The sequence below is a fragment of the Accipiter gentilis genome, chromosome 18, assembly GCF_929443795.1.
Source record: "Accipiter gentilis chromosome 18, bAccGen1.1, whole genome shotgun sequence".
NCBI classification, from domain to species: Eukaryota; Metazoa; Chordata; class Aves; order Accipitriformes; family Accipitridae; genus Astur; species Astur gentilis.
This window is the reverse complement of record NC_064897.1, coordinates 24,120,848-24,144,502: the sequence shown is the minus strand read 5'-3', so window position 1 is coordinate 24,144,502 and position 23,655 is coordinate 24,120,848. Positions and strand designations below refer to the sequence as shown.

Genomic DNA, 23,655 nt, shown 5'->3' with positions numbered 1-23,655 from the left:
CATCAGGGTCCTGTGGATGACAGCCTTCTGCAGAGCTCGGTCTCTCCTTCCTCCTGGGCTCTCTCTTTACCCTAGGCTTTTGTCCCTGTGTGACGTTCAGCTTCGGTCTCCATTCCCGGCCCTTTTGTACTCCGCTCGTGCTGCTGCCTCTCGCTTTGTTCTGCGTGCCAGCGCTGTGACCCGCTCAGAGCGCTGCCTGCTCCCTGCTTCCAAGCTGGTAGCTGCAGGCAGGATCCGTGCAGCCTGTGGTGCGTGCTGCGTACACCTCTTCTGCCCTGCAACACTTTTCTGGGGCCAGAGGTTCTTCAGTGGAAGAGGGATTCTTGCAAAATGTATGACCAAAAACCTTATTTATTTATTTATTTAAGATTTGCAAACCGCGTTCTTTTAGGGACTCAAAATGCGACTAGATCTGGACAATGTTTTCACGGTGCTGAAGGCGTGTTAGTGAAGCTCAGGTCATTCTCTGTAAAAAATTGTACCAAAGCACACATAGAAATTCTAGATCTGGAATGAATAGAAGTTGGAAAGAGTATATGGTCTTGAAAATAGTTTTGCTGTTAATTTGTTATTTGTTCCACCCTTAATTATTAGAGGTGCTCTGAGACTCTGGTTTAGAAAAAGAAATAAACCCACTGGATTTAATCTAATGTAATTCACAGTCAATATTGTGGACTTATTAGAATAGGAGTTACTACCTGGTTGTATAAATTACTACAGTCTTCACATAAACACTTCTATAACTGAAATGCCAAAGAAGACCTGAACGTCAGGGGCTGCAGACAGAAATAACTGATTACAGCGTGCAGGTCATTAGGGGAAAGGCACTAGTACAAAATACTTATTTTCTGCACTGAGAATTCTTGTTGGAGAAGCAGATTTGTTCAGGGGAGTATGGTTCAGTGGTATGAAAGTCTGAATTAATGACTAGCCAGTAAGGGGTTGTCTGAATACGTTAGCTTGTCAAATCTTTTACCAAATTAAAGAACAGCATGTTCTTTCTGAGCTTTGAGTGGACATCAAGTGATATTCCTTCAATGATGTTGGACTCTCTTCCAGGTGAAGAAATTAAAAGTGCCTGAGAGACTATTGAGACTGTTGCTTCTTTCCCCAGCCCCCACGTTGGATTGAACAATTTTGAGCAGGTCAATTAACTTTTCTGTGTCTCAGTGTATCCCTTTCTGAAGGGATACTACTTAATATAGGGAAGTTAGACTAATTAATGGGGCGCATTTTGGCCTGATACATACCTAGTGTGATCCCTCTAAATGTGAAATTCACAACAGAATTTGAGCCAATGTTTATAATGCAGCTTTCAGCTAAAAACACTATAAAATGCCTAAGTGTTATTACAAATGGTTTCACAGCACCATATGCTAGAGAACACAACAGAATGGAAATTGCTTGTACAAAGTCTTTCATTAGATATGGCTAAAATATACTGTGTTTTTTTGGTGGCATGTGTTCTAAAAATTATTATTATTTTTTAAGAACCGCAATGTGGATTTGCCATGTGGAGGCAATTATTGTATACATTGTAGTTTGGGGTCATACATGTTGAATAAAACTGTGTGGTATGTGCAGTTCTTGTGAGCAATTGTTTATTCTTTACAGAACTGTAATTGTAGTTAGTCTGTGTTTTGTCTGGTAAATAAATAACTGGAGAGTCTTTGCTGGAATGAGGAATTGGGAGGAGGCACGTGGTGGTCATGACAGTGCCAAGGAAGAACGCTGAATGTGGGCTGAAAACCAGCTCCAGGTATATCAGCCTTGAACACTGGCAGGTCGGTGTGTGTACAGCCATGGTAATCCAAATGCAAAGCATGTGGGACGTGTTTCCAAAGCCCACATACCAGGGATTCGGAAATTGGCTGCTGACCTTTGCTTTGATGTGGGCATCCTCCTGGCTGGGGTCTCTGCCTCCTGTACCACGCTTTTGTACCCTCTGTCTACGCGAACCAGAATGCTGATGCCAAAGCATCTCCTCTTACTGTACCATCATGCTCCTCTCAGCAGGACACTGTGGTTCTCATTGTAGTCTTGCGTGTTCTTCCTGAGTAAAGTGGGACCAAACCATCTGTTTTCTGCCACAGCCCTGGACGATGCTCTGAAGCCAGAAGCACAGGTTTGCCTCTGGGCTTGGGGTGGGATGGGGCCTCGCAGCATAGATGGCGAGAAGCGACGATGGCAACTGCCGGCTCCTGCTCTGCGCAGAGTGGCCAGAACCTCGGCAGAAGCCTGCTCCTCACCTGGGCAGGGGTGGAGGCTGCTGCCAGTGCCCAGCTCTGGCACACAGTTTTGATGGTTTGCATGCCACCGGTGATGGGTGTGTTGGTGTGGGAATCCCTGACCTACAGAGAGTATAGATCTTGCCTCTTCTTGCCTGATGCTTAAGTCAGGATTTGTCCGTAAATCGTTCAGGCGTGCGCTGGACACCTAGAGAAAAAACTCTTGTCATTAGCCTTGATGGGTCGATGTACTTGGGATAGTCGGTATGTCAGAGGAAATGTCTCAGATGAAAAGGTTTCTGACTAAATATGCAAATGATATTTGTCAGTGTTTCCCTCAAATATCTTCCAGCAGATGCGAGTACCATGTGCGTCCATTTAATAAACTAAACTCAAAATAATTTCCACTTTGCTAGATATATGGGGAATAGCTGGTGGGGGGTGGGGAGTGAACTACAAAGCAAGGTAAAAACTGCACATGTGCGTTGTTATATTTGATGACCAATTCATTAAAGCCATAAGTGTATCCAGGCTTTCAATAGTGTTCTCCTGCTGTTGCTTCCTGTACTCCCTGGCTACAAAATCAGTCTCTATGGCTCTCATTTGTCTTACCCACATGAAAGACTTTGAGCATCTGCAAGTTATGATTTGAGAAGTATCTGCTTTTAAGCAGAATATATTTATCACCGTGTCTTCACAGGCAACATAGTATGTTGTATAAATTAGGGGATCCTGGACCTTTGAACACTAGGGGGCTGGGTGAGATACTCCGTGAGCGCACGGTGTCTGGCCATACCCATCAAACATCCTGGACCCACACCAAAAATGCCAGATGTTCAATAGATGCAGAGGCCCTCCCGTAACCTTTGCTGCATGTTGCAAAGAGGGGAGGGTGGAGGATTGTAGCCGTCCCTTCCTCTTGCGCTGTTTTAGTACTCTCATCTGAGCTCAGTATTTTTTATATTTTGAACTGAAGACTATGGACCAGCCCTCAATTCGGTCTGTTAAACTATTGCATGGTATAAATGCTTAGTGTTCCCCAACTCTCCAAAGGCAGATGGGATTTTCTTCTAGCTCTGGTGGTTTACAGGACATCAGTCCTTAAGGCTGCCACTGGCCCATGACAGGATGCAAGTCCTGGGTCTTGCTCAAGTGTGAATTTTTTAAGGCTCTATTCTTACCAATGGAGGAAAATAATAAAATACTTAAATGGGTGGTTCCTTTTATCTGAAAAAAAAATAACAACAGCCACACAGCAGCTATGGGAAAAGGGATTGGCATAGCTGGCATGTTCGAAACCATCCCGGCCGGTTGGAGGTAAACGCAAAATCACAAAATAAACACAGGTCTTGTGGTTTATAAGTATTAAGAAGGCAGCAGAGGTTGCTTAGGTTATCATATGGCCAACATAACTGTTAATTTCTGGGTGCCTCCTTGGCCTTTCCCTGCTGGCGTTTCCCGCCTCACCTCCGCCACACCTCCAACATGGCGCCCAAGGCCCTTTGCCGTTGGGTCCCCGGGGATGCCGCCCTGGTGAAGGGGGGAGGTTGTCTTTTATGCCTCGCCTTCCCCGGGGACGTCGGCCTGTGGTAATCCCAGAGCCCGTCGGCCACCCTGGCCCAGTGGCCGGCATGTGGGACGACTTAAGCAGAGAGGCTGGAGGAGCCGAGTGTCTTTGTTCTGAGGTCTGGCGGCTTGAGGGACTTGCAATTATCCTAATGTCTTGCTGTGCCGAGGAGCTGAATCAGCGTATTTGGGCTTGAGCACTGCTGCCTTGGAATAAAGACACTAGTTAAGGGATATTAGGCTTAAAAAAAAAAAAGAAATTCATTGTTCCTGTGAAAAAAATACCATGCCAAGTTTGGAGACTAAATTTAGCCATTCATGGGTAGATCAGAAAGATTCGGGTCCTGCTGTCGGTGGAGATCTCAAGGCCTCCGTATCATGTTTCCTGTACACAGAAAGGCATTTCATCTCTGCTACAATTTCTAATCTCCACGAAATGCCTGATGGTGAATGGTATCTCCTCCTATTTGAGGTACAAGTGTTATTTAAAAGAGAGTGTGAATATTTTTTTGATCACAAAAGGTAGCGATGAAGGTTGGATAAAAATACCTGTTTGAGCCATGGGGTGACTAAACAAATGTTCCTTTTTCTTAAATGGTATTTTGTTGCAGTTTTTGTCATTGATGCAAAAAGGTTAAGTCTTTTGCACGCACGTTTGACAGGGGAAGACAGGGAAGCATTTGTTTTAAAAAACCAGCTCCCGAGGCACGTGTTTGGAGCTGTCATTTATTTGCATCTTTTTGCCATCGCACTCTGTACAAATCCAATCTCATCGCTTCCCCAGTGGAGTTTGGCTCAGGAAGGAGAAGGAAAGGCCAGCCAGTCCCTGAGGTGGCCAGGGACGGCTGGTGCAGCGCCACGATTGGCGGTGGTTTCAGCAGGGCTGTGCTGCGGGTCGTTGTTTTGGTATGGGGGAAAGAAAAGCCTTTGGGAGGAGAAGAGGGGACCGCGCAACCTTCCCAGCTGGTGCATGTTCTAATGCTGTGTGGCCAGGAGCGTGAGATAGCTGTGCTCCGGCACAAGATGAAAATGGCAGTAAAATACCTGCTGGAGGCAATACGGGCTTAGCTGACCTGTGTGGGGATACAACTGAGAGGCGTCCATGTTGCCCTCTCGGGAAGGCACATTTGTAACCAGGCCTATATGTGAGGCGTAGCGTCCTTCACGCTCCTTTCCTTGTCACATCTTTTCTCTTCGGGGTGCCGAAATGAGGTGAAATAATGAAAGGATGATCTGTGGGTTTAAGCTCCATGCCCTGTAGGAGCCGGTTGTCACAGCTGTGTTTTGGGCACCCAGGGGGTGAGGGCTTTCCCCGAGGTTCATTGGGAAAGTCTGTGGCAGAGCCGTGGGGAGAGCCGAGGTCGACGACAGCTCCAGCGCTGGGCCGAGCCGAGCCGTTCCTTGTATGGGTGTAACCATCTCAAGAAGGTTGTTCATGAAGTGAATGTCCTCTTTCATGGCTGTAGGCATACTTTGAAGGGATGGTGCCAATTTGTCAAAAGCCCGCCAGCTCTTGTGTCTTGGAACCGTGGTCGCTACTGCGTACCGCTGCTGCTGACCGGTTGGTACCACTTGGTCACCGTTGTGTCCTCACAACCTGGGAGGAACAAGGGCCTTCAGGTAGACCGTGCAGTGCATTTACATTGAGGTCAGGGACTAGCCGTCTTTTTCAACAACAGGGTTTTTTTTTCTGTGTACAGTTTGGGAGTTTTCTACCCGCCTCTCTGTTTTGATAAAACAAATGTATTCTTCCATCCTGTCTGGCGTTTCATGATGAAAATGTGGTCTAATGGGACCTGTGAAATGCCTCATTGTGGGTTGCTCATTGCTCGCGAGGAATTCATCGGGGAGAAGGATTTCATGCTGTACTTTAACCTCCTTCCAGCTTTTCTTGGATGAAAGGAAAACTCTGCAGCCGTGAATGTAACTGGTTATCATTATTGGATATCATTACTCACTCACTCCAAGCGTAAAACAAAAAAATCGCATCCCCTGTGATGTCCGTGGGTAAAATGCTGCTCTCGGTTACATTAACAATGTTGTAAACCGAAGAGTAGATTTCGGCCCTTTGTTTCAATTGAAATATTTGTTTAACACAGGCAAGGACTAAACAATACACTTGAAAGCGATTTGTGTTATTGTCTGTAGAGCAGAGCTTGTATTTTATGAACTGGCTGATCATAAAGACAGCGTAAATCATGTAAAGCATTCTCATTTACTTTTTCTTTCTTTCTTTTCTTTTTGCAGATGGGGCTTGTAGAGTAGAGTTGCAGTCAAATGTCTGCTCCAGGATATTTTAGTTGAACTGTGTGAGTCCATTAAACAAATGTAATGGCTTTTTGGAAAGAAGCGCTGCATGTTTCAAACCAAATGTTTTACATAGAGAACATCTGGGTAGTTCTGGGTGTTTGTATGTAGAGCACATCAGACAGCAGCCGTAGTGAGCTCAGCTGGGAGGTTGCCTGGGATGTAGTTGTAGGATATGACAGTTCAGTTGTTATGGGGAATAATTCCTATGAAGTATTGCCATAAGCTGAATGTTTGGCACAAACAGCTATCTCTTTGTTTTACTGTACACCCAAGTTATTCTTCTTATCTGCCCAGCAAAACTCTAAACGATGTTTAAACAACCCAGAAAATGTTGGCACCTCTGAGCTGTGGCATGCGCATTAAAGTAAACTTGAGGAAGCCGTTACCGTTAAGGGGAAACGAACCTTGCTTTATTTTCAATGAAGCACTATTGATTCCTGCCACAGGCAATGCAGTGCGAGTGAGCGATGAATGCAATATGTGCAAATGTTTTGTGGGATTGAGTTGGAAATGATCAGTGTTACAGTGGTGTTGCATGTTGCTGCTTTGAGGAATGTGAAAATGCAAAACTGGTGAAATGCATGTAATTAGCCTGACATTAGAGTTTATTGGGGCTACCGGAAGAACCTTAACCTGGTTAAATTAATAAGCCTGCTTTTACTTCACAGCATCAGAGGTAATATATTTCCAGGAAATGTAGGAAATGTTGAAAAATGTCTTATTTGGGAGTTGGTTCTTAAATTATTTCTGCAGTTTAACTGAGGAATGTGTGGCTCAAATGAGATTAAAGTTGTAATTTCCAGAGTAGCAATGCAGCTTCCCCTTTCAGGATTGTTTAAGTAAAAAGTTAAACAAAGTGGGTTAGGCAGTCTCTTGCTCCAGTCCCTTGTGGACAGCAATTCACATTGCGCAGCACTGCTTTAATAGTCCTGCTCGGTCTGACATGATTTGTGGTATTTGCTGAGATGAATTTCTGGACCGAGCAGCATGAGAGGGAATTGCTCCTCACTCTGAGGAAGGTGGTATGTCCAAGTCTGTGTGAAGGTCACTGGCAGGGTGAAGTGGGAAGCCTGCGCTGCTGCTGTTGCACTACCTAACAGCTTAGCTTTTGGCAAGGGGATCCCAGAAATCTGAGTGCTAACTCTCCCTTGTTCAACTGACTGGCCAAAACACATGCCAAAAAAGGTGTTTGTGCGTGTTGAAGAAGGGGGCAACAGTCCTGGAGATCACAGGGTCTGGGGGAGTTCTTTGCCAAAAGCTTTCCATCTAGAAAAAAAATTGCTTTGCTGTTTCTCCCCTCCAAAGTTAACCCTCCTCATAACTACTTGTAACGACTGTCTGCAGTTGTGAACTCCTCTTCTAGCAGGGAAAGCTAGAGTTATGTGTTTAAGGCTGCAAAATTGCTTGATCACCAGCCACTTAATTGTAGGAAAGCGTAATTCACTCCTTACCCTCTCAAGTCTATTCGAAGCCCAGCTGGCCACGGGGAGCAAGAGTGTTCCTGTTCCTGTGTTAGTCCCTCCACTGAGCCATTAGGGTGGCCCTGGTAATTTACTTTCAATAAATAGAAGGGAACAACAGGAGGTTCCTCTACCTTCAGGGGTATAAATATTTCTCCGAAATCAGAGACGGATGGGGAAGAAATGTTAGCAAACTCCTTTCCTCCCTCTGTAGCAATTCCACCGCGTTCCGTCATAAATTCTAGGACGGTCCCTTCCAAAAAGGGACCATTAAATAGGTAATGTCCAGGCAGAACAATGTAATACTGAAGCAGTGCTTTTACAAAAACAAATTTAATATTGCAGAGTGATCTGCAAGCCCTGGAGCAAAATAACCTGGGTGAGGCTTTGATACACACGATTGCCAATCTTTTTGTTTTCCAAGAGTATTTTTCTAGATAGGATGTAGGTTTATGCTTCACTAGATTCCCACCAGGAAGTACATTTATATTTTGATCCACCTTAGATCAATTTAGAAAAATATACTAGATATAGGTGCTTCTGACAGTTCTGTGTCGTTAACCCTTCCAACTGTGTCGTTTACACACATCTGTGTGCCTTCCACAATATAATCTCCGTGGCCCACCATCCTTGTGCAATGAATCCCTGCTCATTGATGTTAATCCTGTCATGACTTAACCCCAGCCAGCAACTAAGCACCACGCAGCCGCTCGCTTGCTCTCCCCTACCCAGTGGGATGGGGGAGAGAATAAAAAAAAAAAAAAAAAGCCAAACTTGTGGGTTGAGATAAAGAGAGTTTAATAGGACAGAAAGGAAGAAAATGGTAATAACAATAATAAAAGAATTACAATATACAAAACAAGTGATGCACAATGCAGTTGCTCACCACTCACTGACTGATGCCCAGTTAGTTCCCAAGCAGTGATCCAACTTCCCCTGCCCCCAGCCAACTCTCCCCAGTTTATATACTGGACATGATGTGCCATGGTATGGAATACCCCTTTGTCCAGTCTGGATCAGCTGTCCTGGCTGTGTCCCCTCCCAACTCCTTGTGCCCCTCCAGCCTTCTTGCTGACTGGGCATGAGAAGCTGAAAAATCCTTGACTTGGTATAAAAACTACTTAGCAAACATCAGTGTGTTACCAACATTATTCTCATACTAAATCCAAAACATAACACTATACCAGTTACTAGAAAGAAAATTCTCTATCCCAGCCAAAACCAGGACAAACCAAAAGCCTAAATTGTATAAACTCAACTTAAAATCTCTCCACACGTCAAAATTCCACTGGGTTAATTAGGAATTTGAGGGGTCAAGCGGTATGGTGTTGGGTGTTAATGAGCGTCATGGTGCCTGACATTTCTTCAAAAGAAGAAAGACTCTTCCCAAGTTTTCCTTGTACTATTGTGATTCTCATGGTGAAATAGCACTTCCTTTTTTCTTTGAAGGACTGTAGAACCAGGAGAGCAAAATTAAAGGATCCACACAATACCAGGTGACTTCGCGTTTGTGGGAGAAGAGGCATTGTAAAGGTGTGCAAAGTTCTCAGTGGTTCCAAGGCTTCCCTGAACTCACAGAAACTTTAGTTAAAGAGAGACAATAATCCAAGTTATGTTTATTTACTCACAACTTCCTCAAGCAGAACGTACCAATGAATGAAAATGCGCTGTCAGTTGGCTTCTTGGAAAAAACTAGTTCTAAGAAAGAGTTTAAACAATGTCCCACCCCCTTCCTTGTTTAATGTGAATTACAGCCTTGCGCTGATATAGCACCTTTCACCTAAACATGTGCAAAATCACTTTAGAGACTCTGGTAACTGCTGAGGTTACCATTATTTAGCAATTATTTAACAGCACATTGCAATAGTTTGCAGCAGTTGCTTAGAGGGTGTGAATAACCGCATTTCCAATTTAAATTACTGGGAGGAATTACAGGAGACTGTGTCATTTTCAAACTGGAACAAGATCCAGGCACTAGGGCTTTATACCTCTCTTCTTAAGAAAGTTATAAAGGGCTTTTTCTAATGAAGTAGCCAGGATCTTGGTTTTGCATTTCATCCCTAAATTGGTGCCTTGAACAGGGTGCACTCCTACTTCGGAGGATTACTTCAGTGTGGTTCACTGCTTATTCACAATGAAAAAACAACATTGAATTAAAGTCCCTCTCTGCTGCCCCAGGTTACCATTTTGCATTACATCAGCAGCTGTGGTAGCTGTGAGATCAGGCCTCAAAATTAATGTGAAATCTATCTTCCAGTTTTTGGAGGGGGAATCTGTAATACCCATGTAACACTGAGAACAGTAAACTTGGGGCTTGTGAATTCTTTCACTCCTCTTTAACCTGACTTGCCAGTAATTTAATTAGTGCTAAACAGTCTGCACACAGACTTGCAGAAGTTAAAAGTGACTGACACAGGATTCGCTTCCAGTGACTTTTCCTCTTTTGCACATGTGCTGGATGGAGCTGTGCTGCGTTTGGAAGTTGATCAATAATGATTGCACAATTCTAACCTTATTTAAACTATGATATAAACAGACATGATAGAAACGGATGCTACCAGGTTTTTTCCTACTTAAAAGTGAAGTCAGCTTTTTCCCCCTGCCTTTTCTTCCCCCTCCTTTTTTTTTCCCTGTTGGTTCCAACAAAATTGTAACCTGGAAGAAAAGCAGTTAGACTTTGTGAAATCCCAATTCAGTGTAGCATTTGGCTTTAGTAAATGTGGAAGCCAAAAATAAACATCTGCTTGGCAACTTCACCAGAAGTTAACTGTAAATGCAGTTTTCATCTTTTCAGTAAATGTGGCATTCAGTGCTGGTTAACATCTATTAAGGAGGAACGATCCATAGTTGAGGTTGTAAAGCATTTTTTTTCTTTTAATTACAGTTATGAACCTCCATTGCCTTGGGGAAATCCCCTACCCCAGTTTCTTTCCAGATATAATTTCTTATGTGCCAAAACATGAACTTCCCTTGAAAGCTTGAAGGTAGTTGGATGGGATATTTATGAGTTATTAGACTTTGGAAGAGAGATGGTCTTCCATCGATCTGTGCATGACAGCCCCAAAACTTCAACTTGGCCATTTTTTTGGGTCTTTTTTTAATTCCTTCAGAATTTGATCATAAGCCTCTTTTTTTGCAGGCTGAGTTACGAACATTTTCAAGTATTAGATATTATATTTTTGGATATTCAGAAGGATCTGGAGTTACATTTAGAAGCGAATTAGGAAAAACGTAAGCAGTCCCACTCTTTTCTCCAGGAAGGTGGCGTCTGCATGTGACAGGGTCTCTCCCAGGATGCCAGCCTTGGACTCCAGTCCCGGCAGGCCATGGCTACAAACATCTTTACTAACCTCATCTTGTCAGATCTCTGTTGTTCAGCAAATCCTTTGCAACCTCTGCTGCTACCAGGGCAAATTCGTTTCACTGTGGATCAGGGAGGATTGAAGTGGATGCAGATCTGCGGTAGCATGCTATTGGGACGGGGTGGGGGGGGGCGGTGAGAAGGGGCAACTTGAGAAAGCACTATGGGAAACACTTTGTTATTGCTAGGGATGGTGATTACTTGTAGGATCTTCTAAAACTGAACAGTCCTATGACTTGGAACTTCAGTAATGCTGTATGAAAACCTTTTATTTTGGGAAGGGAGAAGTTTTTTGATAGGTTTCTGACATATAGCAGTGGACTGCCCATTTCTGAATTCTGCAGCCCTCCCTTCTTCCCTCTTGTTTTCAAGATTCACTACCTCACTATGAAAAATCAAGAACCAGGTTGCTAGCTTGTGTTTTTAAATGCTATTGGAAATCAGATCTATGCTAAACCAGATGAATGCTTTTTTTTTTTTATTCCTAGTGGTAAATCAGTCCTGAGATGATTAATACAGCGATGTAAGATCCGTCTGGTGCTAAGGATGACATGAAGCCAGGATTCTCAGCATTAAATGAAGAAAGGTCTGCTAGGTAAATTTGTCAGAAGATGCACGGTGTAAATATGCCAGGCTTCATATACATAGCTGAGGATAGCGGGCACCAGACAATGGAGGGATGTAAATTTTCCAGTAAGGCACTGGTTACTCAGAAAATGCACTCACAAATCCTGTTAACAGGCACCGTATGCAGGGGTGAGGAAAGAAGTGGAGGAAGGGTGTTGTACGTGTTCCTCCTGGCACCCACTTTGTATATGTACAGCATAAATGTGTTCATCTGGTGCCTTCTACTGCTCATTAAAACCTCGTTCCACAGGCATTTTTCTCTGTGAATAAAGGGGGAACCAGAAGGAAGATATAACCCCCTTGCCTAGTGTTTGTGATTAGTTAATTCCTCTTCACTTGATGAATCATCATTTATGATATGATAAGAGCAGCTACGTCCAGCAGAACCAGAAAAGGAAAATTAAACCTGAGGTAGTCGTACCCTGGTTCTCCAAGAGGCACTGGCACATTGTGTCTCAGCTTATGCAAATAGAATTTTGATATAACATTTATTACACTGACTGGGGACTTCTACTGCCTTGGTGTAGGAGTGAGTTTCTCTACAGGTAGTGAGTGATAGGGTGGCAGTAAATCAGCTTTGGTTTTTAGAAATGTAATCTTTTTTATGTGATGCATTGGGAAGAGGGGAATGAAGCAGAGAGGCACAGATGTTTGCTGTATGCTTTTACCATACAGAGCGAGGCAGCTGTAAAAAAATACCCTTGCCTCTTAAAAGCAAATGAACTTGAAAGGTGCATCGTGGCACGTGCATCCTCGCCCTTTATGTGTGCAGCTGCTGGCTCGCGACAACAATAACAGCGTTTTGTCTTTGGTAAAATCCATGACACGAACAAACATGCAATGGAACAGAGTAATGGGCAGAAGCCCTGAGATTTAAATCAGCAGAGTCTCACTGCGTGCAGATGGCACCGGTTACCGCTTCAGGCAACTCTCCTGATTACTGCAGAGTTTGCCAACATATCAAACGATAGAGTTGGGCCGTTGATAAATAATTAATGAGGATTCTGTTGCATGCTTGTCTCCCAGGCAGTATCACCATGGAGATGATCTGGCTTTTAGGATCTGAAAAGTAACAATCTCCAGAACAATGGCATTGTGTCAACCTTACTCTTTTTCTGAAAGAGAGAGCTCTCGGAGATGTGTTAGCAAAATGCACCACGCCAGGCACTAATTTTGCTTCAACTCACAGTGGCCTTTTGTCCAACTTTTCAGTGAGTGCATGAAGTGTTTTCTGTGACCGTGCAGAAGCTGCTTCTTGGAAATGCATGTCCTGCATGATGCTCTTTATGAATGCATTTGGCCTGGGATTGGAGTCTCCAGAAAGTTGTTTTTTTTTTTTTTCCACCAAATGGACACAGCAAAGATATACTCATGTGGGAAGAGGCTTACAAGAAGAAGTCTGCATGAGAATGCCTTTGTAGAACCCTTTGGATGCTTGGCTTCCCTGTAGGGATATCCGTCCATGGCCCTTTCTTCCCACCTGGAAGGTTCAGAGGCCAGATAGACAGTTATTCAGCCTGTCCCCTGCCTTTCCTTTCTCTCCTTTGTGCAACCTCTGGAAGTGCCATTTCAATGCAACTGCATTATCAGCATCCCCCTCCTTATCATTTGATTGCAGCAACCTCAGGGACCACCCAATTTCATAGCTTTGTTTCTCTTCCTCTTGTGTTGGTGATGTCTGGGCCAAGAGCCATAGGCAGAGACTCCCCTGGAAAAAAAACATAATACGGTGCCAGACTTTATTCTTTCTTGCTCAGTTCTGTGGAGCTGGAGAAAGAACAATGTGCCTTTTCTCTCCGCACCCCCAAACATCCTCTGCTCTCCCTTTCTCTTCCCCCCTGGTTGATCCACCTATTCTTTACCTCCCCGCCCCTGTTGGCACTTGGCGCGTTGCAATTCCCACCTCGGAGTCTCAAAGAAAGGAAGCAGAGCTGTGAAACTGGCTGGGCTCACCCACTTCCCATTGCTGGGTGGGGATGGCCTCAGTTCACAGCTTTTGGAAAGGAGAGGTTTATGTGTGTTTAACCCTCCCCTCCCTCTTCACCCAAAGAAAATAGGTTTTAATAATAATAATAATTTTCTCTAAGCTGCATTTCTAACGTACCTCTCGGTGGCAGCAAGCTGGTTTCCCTTTCTCGGAGGACTGCGCTCTCTGTCCTGATGTCATTTTTCTGACTCTTCACAATAGTATTGCAAGAGCCCGTTGGAATTTGCTCGAGCACGGGTGGTATGCACAAGTGCTGGAACCAGCTTAAAAGTCACAGCCCCCATGGTGGAAAAAAGCAGTTTGTTCGTATCTCACCACGGTCCTAAAAATAGCCTTGATAGATAATAGAGTGGAAGATCGTTTTCAATGGGACTGAATGTACTGCATGCAGAAATTGCTGGGGAGGGTTCAGTGGTTTGTGGCATTCAGGTGGTCAGCCTCGGCGACAGCACTAGCCGACTTAAAAATCTGTGACTTTCTGCACTGTGACTAATTCTACCTTTGTTCATCTTCATACATCTTGGCTGGAAATGAGGCAAATGTAGGTTCATTAGATTAAAACAAACACATGAGCCGACTTCCTGAAATCAAGAGAAATAGCTTTATGCTTTGATGAAAATATAGCTTTGTTCCTCATCCCATAAACGATGATGCTAGATGTGACTCAGCAGGCATGGAGATTTGATAGGGAAATGGGCACCTACTGCCTGCCATGCCCTTTGCCAGATGTTTAGACTTTGAGATGTTTTTCTGTACGTGGTGGTCTTGATCTGCCTCTGTAAAAAGAAAATTCCACCTGTTTTGCTCTGCCCAGCAGCCAAGAAGCTCGTAAAGGAGAGAATTTTCTCTTACAGATAGCACTGAATGTACAGAAACCTTTGCAACCATCATCTTTTTGAAGTATTTATAGTTCAAGTTATTTGTACCAAACAAAAGCAAAGAAGCATACTGTGTTGCAAAATATTTAATAATCCCTCTACACCAGTTCAGAGAGTGAGTATAAATCCTCTTTCCAGCTAATGGAGACAGGTAATTTATTGCGGCCTTGAAGAGAGCGGCTTACTTCTCCGTGCTTCCTGCCCAGCAAAGTGCAAGCTGACTCACGGAGGGATGGGAAGCCAAAAGCTCTGCTCCCTCTTTCCTATCAGCTTCTGGAAGGCAGAACAGCAGCGGAGCAGGGACTGTGCTCCTGTAGAGCTGTTTGGGAATGCCTGGCAATATTAGAGGTACACAACCCCCTGCTTTCTCTCCCCTGTGCCGTACGTTTTGGAGAGGGTATTCTTTCCACCTGCTTCTGAGCAGAGGCTGGTACCAGAACTGGTTTCAGTCCATCTCTGGTGCTCTTTTCTCCCCCTCTAACCCTGCGTGGGGGACCGTGTTGCCATCAGAGCTGCAGAAGAGATACCGAGGGTGTTCCTGTTGCGTACAGCCAGCATCGATCCCCGGAGGGACCATCACATGGCCTAGCTTTGAGCTGTGACCTTGGTGCTTATGCATATATTTAACTTTATATGTGTGAGCTATCCCACAAAAGTCAGTGGCCTGCTCACGTGTGAAGTCAAGCATGTGCTAAAGTGTTTTGCCAGATTGGATACCGTGTCTATAGGGGCTTTGGGTGAACTTGAACCTGTTTTGTTGGGGTGAGAGGCTTTAGATTTCATTATTAAGAATCTGATATGTTACTCTGTCTGAGTGCAAGGTCTTGGAGTTATCTGAAATTGTCATTAAGACAAGAAGCTAGGAAAAATACAAATTCTTCCACTAGTAAAGTTACTAAAAATACTGTAATTAAATTATCTAAGTCTTAAAACCAGTAAAATATATTGAGAAAGTGTGGTAGAGGTATAAGTACAGTGTTTTTGAGAGTACCGAAGGGACTAACAGCACTTTCTCTGCAGATCTTGAGCTGGAATATTTGGAGTAGTTAATGTAGCTGATGTAAAAAAGCATGTTGCGTTTGCCCTACTCTTGATTCATAGGCTGTGACCCTTAATAAATATTGATGTTGCACACAGTGAAGCTGTTGCTTTCAGAGAAAGCAAGGAAAGTAAGGGGGCAGGCAAACAAGAAAGAAAAGGACCTAAAGAATGAACAAACAAGTTCTTTCATAAGGCATTTCTCAATTGAGATTATTTCTTTATTAGGCTTAAGTTCTTCAGGTTCATCATGTACTGTATCTGGCAGCAGTCCTGTAAGTGCAGTTTTGAAAAATGGAGCCAGCTCTTTCTGGTGTTAAAAGCATAAGCGTGCTTTGAAAATGTATTTTCTGGAATACATTTCTGAGTAAAATACATTTCATGAAAGAAATTCCATTATTGATATTTTAGAATACCTGGAAGAGAGACTTGTTTTACAGCCTGAACAGCGAGGGATCTTATTTTGCTCAGAGAGATGAAAACAATAAAATATATAATAAATACCTAAAATGTGATCATAACTTGTAATGTTTCCATGAAATACTAAAAAAACTCCAAAAGTGGACTGCTTTCTTGTTTGTGTTGTTTTTTTCACATCAGTAGATTTAAGCCCAAGTGCCCTTGCTGACACGGTCTGAGCAGACTGATGCAGGTGAAAGACGCTTGACTGGCAGAAATCCCTTTCTTGGGGGGGGAGAAGAGCTGGAACGAATGCTGTCCCGCTGCTCTGCTAATCCTGCTTTGGGATGCCGCATCTGACGGTGACAGTCCGCTGACAGCGATCGCTTGCTCTTTGGCCTTTCGGACCAGGTCACCAGCAAGGCTGTGCACTCTTGATAGCCTTTGAGACGTGGAGCCTATCCATTTGGGGATTGTGCAGGCTGCCAGGCAGACAGTGTGGGGTTAAAAGTATTTGTTGAGATGCCTTCGAACCTTTCACTTCCCCAAGGTTCTTTTTGAGGGGAAAAATAGCAATCGAACACGGGGAAAGGTATCAGAAATCAGCCTTCAATAATCAGATGGTTTGTTGAGCAAGGCAGCCCTGTGGTGGGTTACACAGTTTGTGAGGGAGAGGCAGGCAGCGATTTCTGAGATGCTACTGTCCTTGTTTCCTTTAGGAGTCATGTCAGCTTTCCGTTTCGATTTCCTCATCTCCTAAAAGTGGATGAATAGTGCTGCTTCACCACTTGCCTCCCGAGGTTTAATTAATAAATGGCTGCACTCTGCTTTGAGCGTGCTCGTGTGCTATGCAAATAGACAGTGATATTATTTCGTTAGTGTGTGTGAGTGTCTGAAGCCTTGCTCCAATATGAAGTGCTAGTACTGGTAATGTACCGTGCCCTGGTTAAGGGGTATTGCCTCTTCCACAGCACTTTTGCTGTTTGTCAGGGTTGCAGGGGATGGTCTGAGCATGGGCAGGTGGAAGCTTCGCAGGAGGCAGCTGCCCTGGCTCCATCGACATTCGCTGAACTTGAGGTAGTTCACAACCTGCTGATTGTCTTTCCTTGTTTCCAGGTGCCGGTCACTGTGATCTGCAGTAGCTGAGGGAGGGAAGAGAAACTCTTTAATGTTAAAATCAGAGAGATGCATTCAGCATGCGTTCTTTCCTTATGTTGGGATGAGATCTCGCAGCCTGGATTGTCACTGACAAAATCCCAAGTACTTCGGCTGGGCTGCTGAATTCTACCCCTGCAACTGGGAAGTGATGTTTTCAGGAGAGCTTGAGTACTATCTTCAAAATTTGGTTAAACTTTTAGGAATAGCCTTTATAAATTAAGGCTCCTAGATGCCTTAACCACTTTTCAACGCGGGTTGTGAGACTGTAAACTCTCTGGTCCTGTTGAAAAATATGTTCCCAGGCAACACATCTGTTTGCATTTGAAGATTAATCCAAACATTAATTTACAGAGTGCCGCCACGCTTTTCAATCACATTTGCGTTTTTTGTATCTAAAAATATATGTTTTCATATATGCAGTTATTCCATGGAGGCCATTTGCAGTGATTATGTATAGACATACAAAAGTCCTGTCTCTGAAGCACAGAGTCAAGTTAGTAGGAGATTGGCATGCCCTCTGGGGTGCCGTTATTACTTTACCAGCCAAGAATGGTGAAGAATTTGCTCCCCGTTGTATATTTGACAATGAAACCCTTCTTAAATTCTTCCTCAGAGCCAAGTACAAGGCTGTCTTTTAATAAAAAATGTGTTTTTACCCATGTCTATATTTATTTCTTGCAGGAATGCACATGCTGCTCCAAGAGCCACCCACATCCTTCTTGTATACATGGTGTATTTGCATTTGCAGGCTGTCCCAGTGCAAACATGGGAAGGGGGGCAGATCCACCCTCATCTTTAGTGTTAGTTGCTTTCTCCATCTCTAGAATTACTTGGACATTATCTTGATCACTCATTCAATTAAGATCTGTTGTATTACCTTTTCTAGAAATAGATGCCCTGTAGATAAGACCATAGCTACGTTGTTACTTTTAAAATCTCTATCCCAAATGTCTGGGTCAAGAGGAAGAAAAGAATTGTTTTGGTTTTAACATGGAAATCAGTTTGTCCCTTGAGTTTTGCTTTTTGTTCTGCTGTCCCAAAGTAGGGTAGCACTTCAGCGTGAGCTTAATTTTAAGCATGTGCTGAAATCTTTGGGAATTTGAGGGGATGGGACATGTGCTTAGTGCTTTTTTTGAACAATGTTGCTTTTCAGAGTTGAAGGCTTTGTAGGAAACCTGATCCTTTAAACTAGCTCCTGTTTAGGTACATTTCAATTTTATAATATTGTAAGTTTTCCCCTTCTTTCTTCAATATCCTTGATGCTACATCATATAATGAAAACAATACTGGTCATGCCACTTGCAGTTACTGAAGTAGGCAGTGAAATTATTTTTTTTCTGAAGGAACTAGGGAAATCACATAAATCACAGATTTACAAATGTTTTCCCAGGAGAGGCCCGCAGTAGTTGGCTGCATAGAATGACAAAAGTTTTGTTTACCCATAAAAGGGTGGTCATCTCAGCAGGTCAGTGATGTTTTTCAAAGACGTATTGTTGATTTTAAAGTAGCTGGTAATTTATTCCTTGAACTCTGACTTACAAAAATAAAGCAGGGTAAATATTGAGTATAATAAAGGCCGTGCTGCCATTCAGTATGCACAATGCCTTCACCTTCCCTCTCCCACCAGCTTCTCTCCATTGTTGGCTTCTGCATTTCTCCTAGGGCATGAGCTGACCTCCGTGATTATTTATGGCGTTGTTCAGATAAGCCCTTTTTTCACAGGCAACACACATACACACACTCACAAGGGCTGTTATAATTTGAATTTATATTGCAAGTTCAGCTATCACTTCCTCTGTTCCCACCCTGCCTTTTGGAAAGATACCCAGTCACACGATGTGCTTGAAAAAAGGTTGCTGATTGAGGAAGGATGCAGGAAGGATATGGTTTTGCAGTGATTGCATAAGTGCCGTGTAGGGCCTGAAAGCCTTGGGTTTATATGAGGACGAGTTTAGATGTGAATTTCAAAGATTTATTTCTTCTGATTTTTAAATAAGTCCTAACTCCTGAGCAATTTGCCTGCTTTAGAGAACTGTGGAACAACCCGTGTTAATGTGATCCTCTGTGTATTAACGTGGGCAAATATAAATGTGTAATCAGCACCCTGGATTCCCTGCCTCTGGTCCATCAGAGATCTCAACCGTATTTCAGAGAAATTGTCTCCAAAGCTTCTATTTGAAATTGTCAGATGCAATCATGTCTAAGCAAATGTACTTCCCATCGAAATCTTTTGGGAGTTTTGCCATTTGCCTCAGATGGAGAGTACTTAGGCTAACACAGAGATCCTTCCAAAAGATGCCGTCTTCCCTCTCAGTGAAGTCCTAAGACCTGAAGACCCTAAAACTTCATGTCACCCATTACTGTAATGAGGGTGTATTTATTGCTATAAAATGTAGGAGCTGGGGCATGGAGGATTGTATTTTAAAGCTTTGTTTTGGTCATTCCATGTTCTGCCAACATCTAACATCTGTATTTATTTTTTGAACTCTCCTTAATGGATTATATGCATCTGTTCAGTTCCAAGAATAATGCTTGATTTCCTGAATTTATAGGTTGCAATAAAATCCATTCGTAAGGACAAAATTAAGGATGAACAAGATATGGTTCACATCAGACGGGAGATTGAGATCATGTCATCCCTCAGCCACCCTCATATCATCACCATATATGAAGGTTAGTGAATGCGATTCTCCTCCCTCACTGCTCTGTTATGTTCTTGCAGACCTGATGTTCATGTTTCTTGAGATCATGCACCAAACAAGCCCCTACTCCTAGTGTAAGTGATCCCTTACCAAAGAGATTGTTTTGAGCACTACCTTCCCTCTGAAGTACCAATGTTTCATGGATGTGTAACCCTTTGCCTGGAGGAGCTTCTTCATGTGTGAGTTACGTGCTCTGTCCATGGCAGGTGGGAAATCATTGCATGTATCACCTCATCTCCTTGCTCCCGTTGGACAGTTCAGTTTAATTTCGCTCTCACTCACGCACCAGCCTGATGTCTGTTTACGTGCCCAGCCTCTAAACCAGTCCTTTTATGCTTTATTTTCCCTGGACTGTACAAGACCAGTCTTGTCTGCTTTTTAGGCCTTTGGTCTTCCCTTACCTGCCAGTTAGTCTTCTTGGGTCTGCCATTGCTGTTTTCCCCCTGCATCCCAGCATCCGCTTCCTATCCACCTCTGCACGCTTTCCTGTCAGTCTGTCGCTGGCTTATCGTTCCTGTTTCCTTATCCTGTTCATGTTTCCTTATCCTGTCTTCCTTCTCTAACTCCTTTCTTCCTGGGACACAGCTGGGAAGCCTGCTAATTCCTGCCTCCAGGAGCTGCTCCCTGGTCCTACAGCAAGGAGCAGGAAGCCAGGGGCATTCCTCCCTGATTTGCCTGTTTGTTTATATATTTATAGAGTGTCACTCTAGTAAAATCTCCTCCTCCTTCCTTCCTTCCTCAAGTAACATCCCAGCTAGAGCTAGAGCTGGGATGTTCAGGCCGGGTACGTGCTAAAAGACACTGGCCAAGAGGTCTGTTCCTGCGGCGGCATGATGGACCTGGGATGTGGATTCCAGAGGTTTGGAGGGACCTGGGTTGGGCAGCCTTGTCCCCGGGGATCACCTCTTTCCTTATGTGCAGAACAGGCAGCCCGAATTTAGCCCTACATATTTACATACCCGTGAGGTAAATGTGCAAGGTGATGATATGTATATGGCAGCTTCGCTCTGAGAGTTGATATGACTGATTAAAACAAGGGCTGGCTTGGCGTACTGTTACAGTATCGCATATTGAGTTATTCAAAAGCATGTTCTTGTACTTGAAAAGAGATGAATATCTGTCTTTTTATTGAATAAACTCATAACAGAATCTGGGAACAGAAAAGGGGAGGGATGCTGTGTCAGCATGTGGGTTGCAAATGGAACAAAAGTTATTTCAAATGTGCACGGGAACTCGGAAAGAAAAAAGATTAAGCATGCTGCGGTCCTTTGACCAATTGCCCTTCTCGTCCTTACTTTAAATAGTTTTTACTGAGTTAAAACATTCGTAAAAGTTAAAAAGATTACAGCATTTTTAAGAAGCAGACAATAAAGTCCCATGGGAGCAAAACTTTGCCCTCTGGCCCTGTGGAGGGAGGAGCAGTGCTTCTGCAGCGGAGCCAGTCCAGCTCCACGATGGAGGGTTCATCCTGTCTGCAGGAGGGTGAGCACCTATGGCAGGTGATCCTACGGTCCCCTTGTGGTCCGTCAGCCAGCAGCAGCACTTTGCAGCGACAAACCTGGAGGCAGTTTTTTCTGTCATTTCTGGGAAGTTTTCCGGTCTGTTACTGGTTTGTTTCCTTTTCTTTTTCTAGAAGGCAGAGCAGCCTTTTATGGCTTCTGATGTTTAATTCCTGGCCTGAAGGGATGGGCAGTGGAAGTCAGCTTCTTGGTTGGACTGTAGTTCATTGGAAGGAGTTACGTAGAGCAGAGCTATAGCGGCTATACAGCTCATCCAGCCTTTCCAAGCAGAGTCGGTATTTGGCCTTTAGCAGCCAATGCTGTAACGTAGATATTGTAGCAGTGGGAAGACATGTGGTTGCGCAGCTGAATCCAGAGGAGCAGTTACGTACTGCCCAGAGATGAGGATGTGAGCTCAGGGATCCTTAAGCGTGTGCTTCATTTTAAGCTGAAGAGTACTTGTAGTGAAGTTAAGGGACTACATCTAGGACTGAAGTATTTGTATCCTCTTGAAGTTGGATTTTAAACACATGGCTATTACTCTTGAGTGATGCATAAAGAGTGATAATATTGCTATCCTCTGACAAAAAATGTTGAAGTTATTCAGTCCTCAGGGATGGGCTTAATCTCACCAAATTTAAGCCATCCAACATTTAGACAGTTGGTGTACGCTAGAAGTCTAGTTTCCCTCTCTAGTCAAGAGAGATCAGCATCTACACAGGGTGGTTTGCTCCCTCCTGGGAGACATTTTTTCAGATAGGTGGGATAAATGACTTACTGGAGGCTCCTGTTGGCTATAGAAGGAGTCTAGCTGACTAACTTAGATCAGATGCTTAACTTTTAAACTGAAGCTACCCCACAGATATTTTTCTCCTTTCTCACTAATTTTTACTGTAAGTTTTCAGACTGCCACTGCATGTCTGACAGCGCTTTCTGTAGGTGCCAGGTTGCGCAGATCTACCTAGCATGGACAATCCTGTATCTCCCAGTAGTATCTTTGAAAGCTCTTTGTATTGCATTTGCAAACATGTGTTTTCCTTAAGTAGGATCCTTGTTTACGTATCCTTTTGACCTGCCTGCTTAAAAGCAATTAACCTCTGAATTTGTCAACTTGATGTAAACACAAGCTTATCTTTTTTTTTGATACTGAGAAAATGTAGATGTGTGGAAACAAAGCTTTCCAGTTTAGAGATACTTTTTTGTAACCTAATCAAAAGGCACATACCTTGCCCGTTACTGTGAGGGCAGACATAGAGTTGTGACTCCAGAGAAATTCCATCCTCTCAGCAGGGCTGTAATTGGCAATCTGTCGAGTGCGGCTGTGAGGGAAGTGCTCTTTCAAGTGACTTTAAACTCCTTGAAAGGGACTGGATAAATGAAGCTGGCTTTGCTAGCAGTGTTCTGATTTCAGCACATAAATTTTAATTTATAGAATAATGCCTCTGTCCATTCATCTGTCTGTCTCCCCTCCACCCTTCCCCTGCCCTATTTCTTTTTTTGCCTTGAAAACTCCAGGATTTGATAATAAAGCCTTTGAGAGCTAACGTATTTTTCCAGGGGTAGCCTGAGTGCAAAATCTATCTCATCTGGCAATACTTTATGGAAGTTAAACCAGAGAAAGAGCATCAGGCTTGATTCTGCAAACATTTCAACATGTGTTGGACCAATCATGAGAGTGAAGTTATGCTTGGTACATTCAGGAGTGAGCTCTTGAGTCTTTGTCGTGTGAAATACAGTGCCTACGTTGAGTGTTTCTGTGCTGGAAGAGTTGTCCTTGGTCAGCATAACCATACAGAAAAGTCTGCCCATTTGCAAACTCCTCTTAAAAATGAACAGATTATTAGCTAACAGATTTGTAGAAATAGTTTAATGAAGATATTCCCTGAAGAATGAATAAATACTAGGATCACAATTTGGTGCCCATGGAACACGATGGCATTAACGTGAACAAGTAACTGAAGGAAAGCATGTGCTGAAGTGCTTTGCTGGATTGAGGCCAGGATGCTTAGAACAATGCTGGACCCTTCACAGCAACAAGGCACAACAAATGGATTTCCCATGTAAGAGGGACTTCTTTTTTAGGTTGCATTTTTGGTACTCTTAAGAAAAAGCACAGAGATTCTCTGTCATGTATCTACCAGTCCACAATGACTTGAGCTAGGTTGCATGCTTTGATTAATCAGGAAACTGGTTCAGCTCTTCTGTACTTTCGAATCCCAAAGGCAACGGAAGAAGATCTGACAGTGTGTAACGGTGGTGGCATGGTGTTCCAGCACACTCGTCTTACTTGCCAAATCCATGTTCAATCTCCCACTTTGTGCCAAACTTGATGCAACAAAAAGCAAATGCACGCTTGGTGTTTCAGACACTTGCAGGCCTGTCCCCAGTGCAGGGCTCCTTGAGCTGTGTCATTTAAGCCACCGTGTGGTCAGCAAAAGCAGC

General features: G+C 43.6%; 1 protein-coding gene across 1 annotated transcript in view; it reads left to right on the top strand.

Moving 5' to 3' along the window:
* NUAK1 (NUAK family kinase 1) overlaps positions 1 to 23,655 on the top strand; it is a 49,356-nt gene that overhangs the window by 5,421 nt on the left and 20,280 nt on the right. Inside the window, exon 2 of the mRNA XM_049821657.1 lies at positions 19,565 to 19,685. Within this exon, the coding sequence (XP_049677614.1) occupies positions 19,565 to 19,685 (121 nt within the window). The remainder of the gene's footprint in view (positions 1 to 19,564; positions 19,686 to 23,655) is intronic.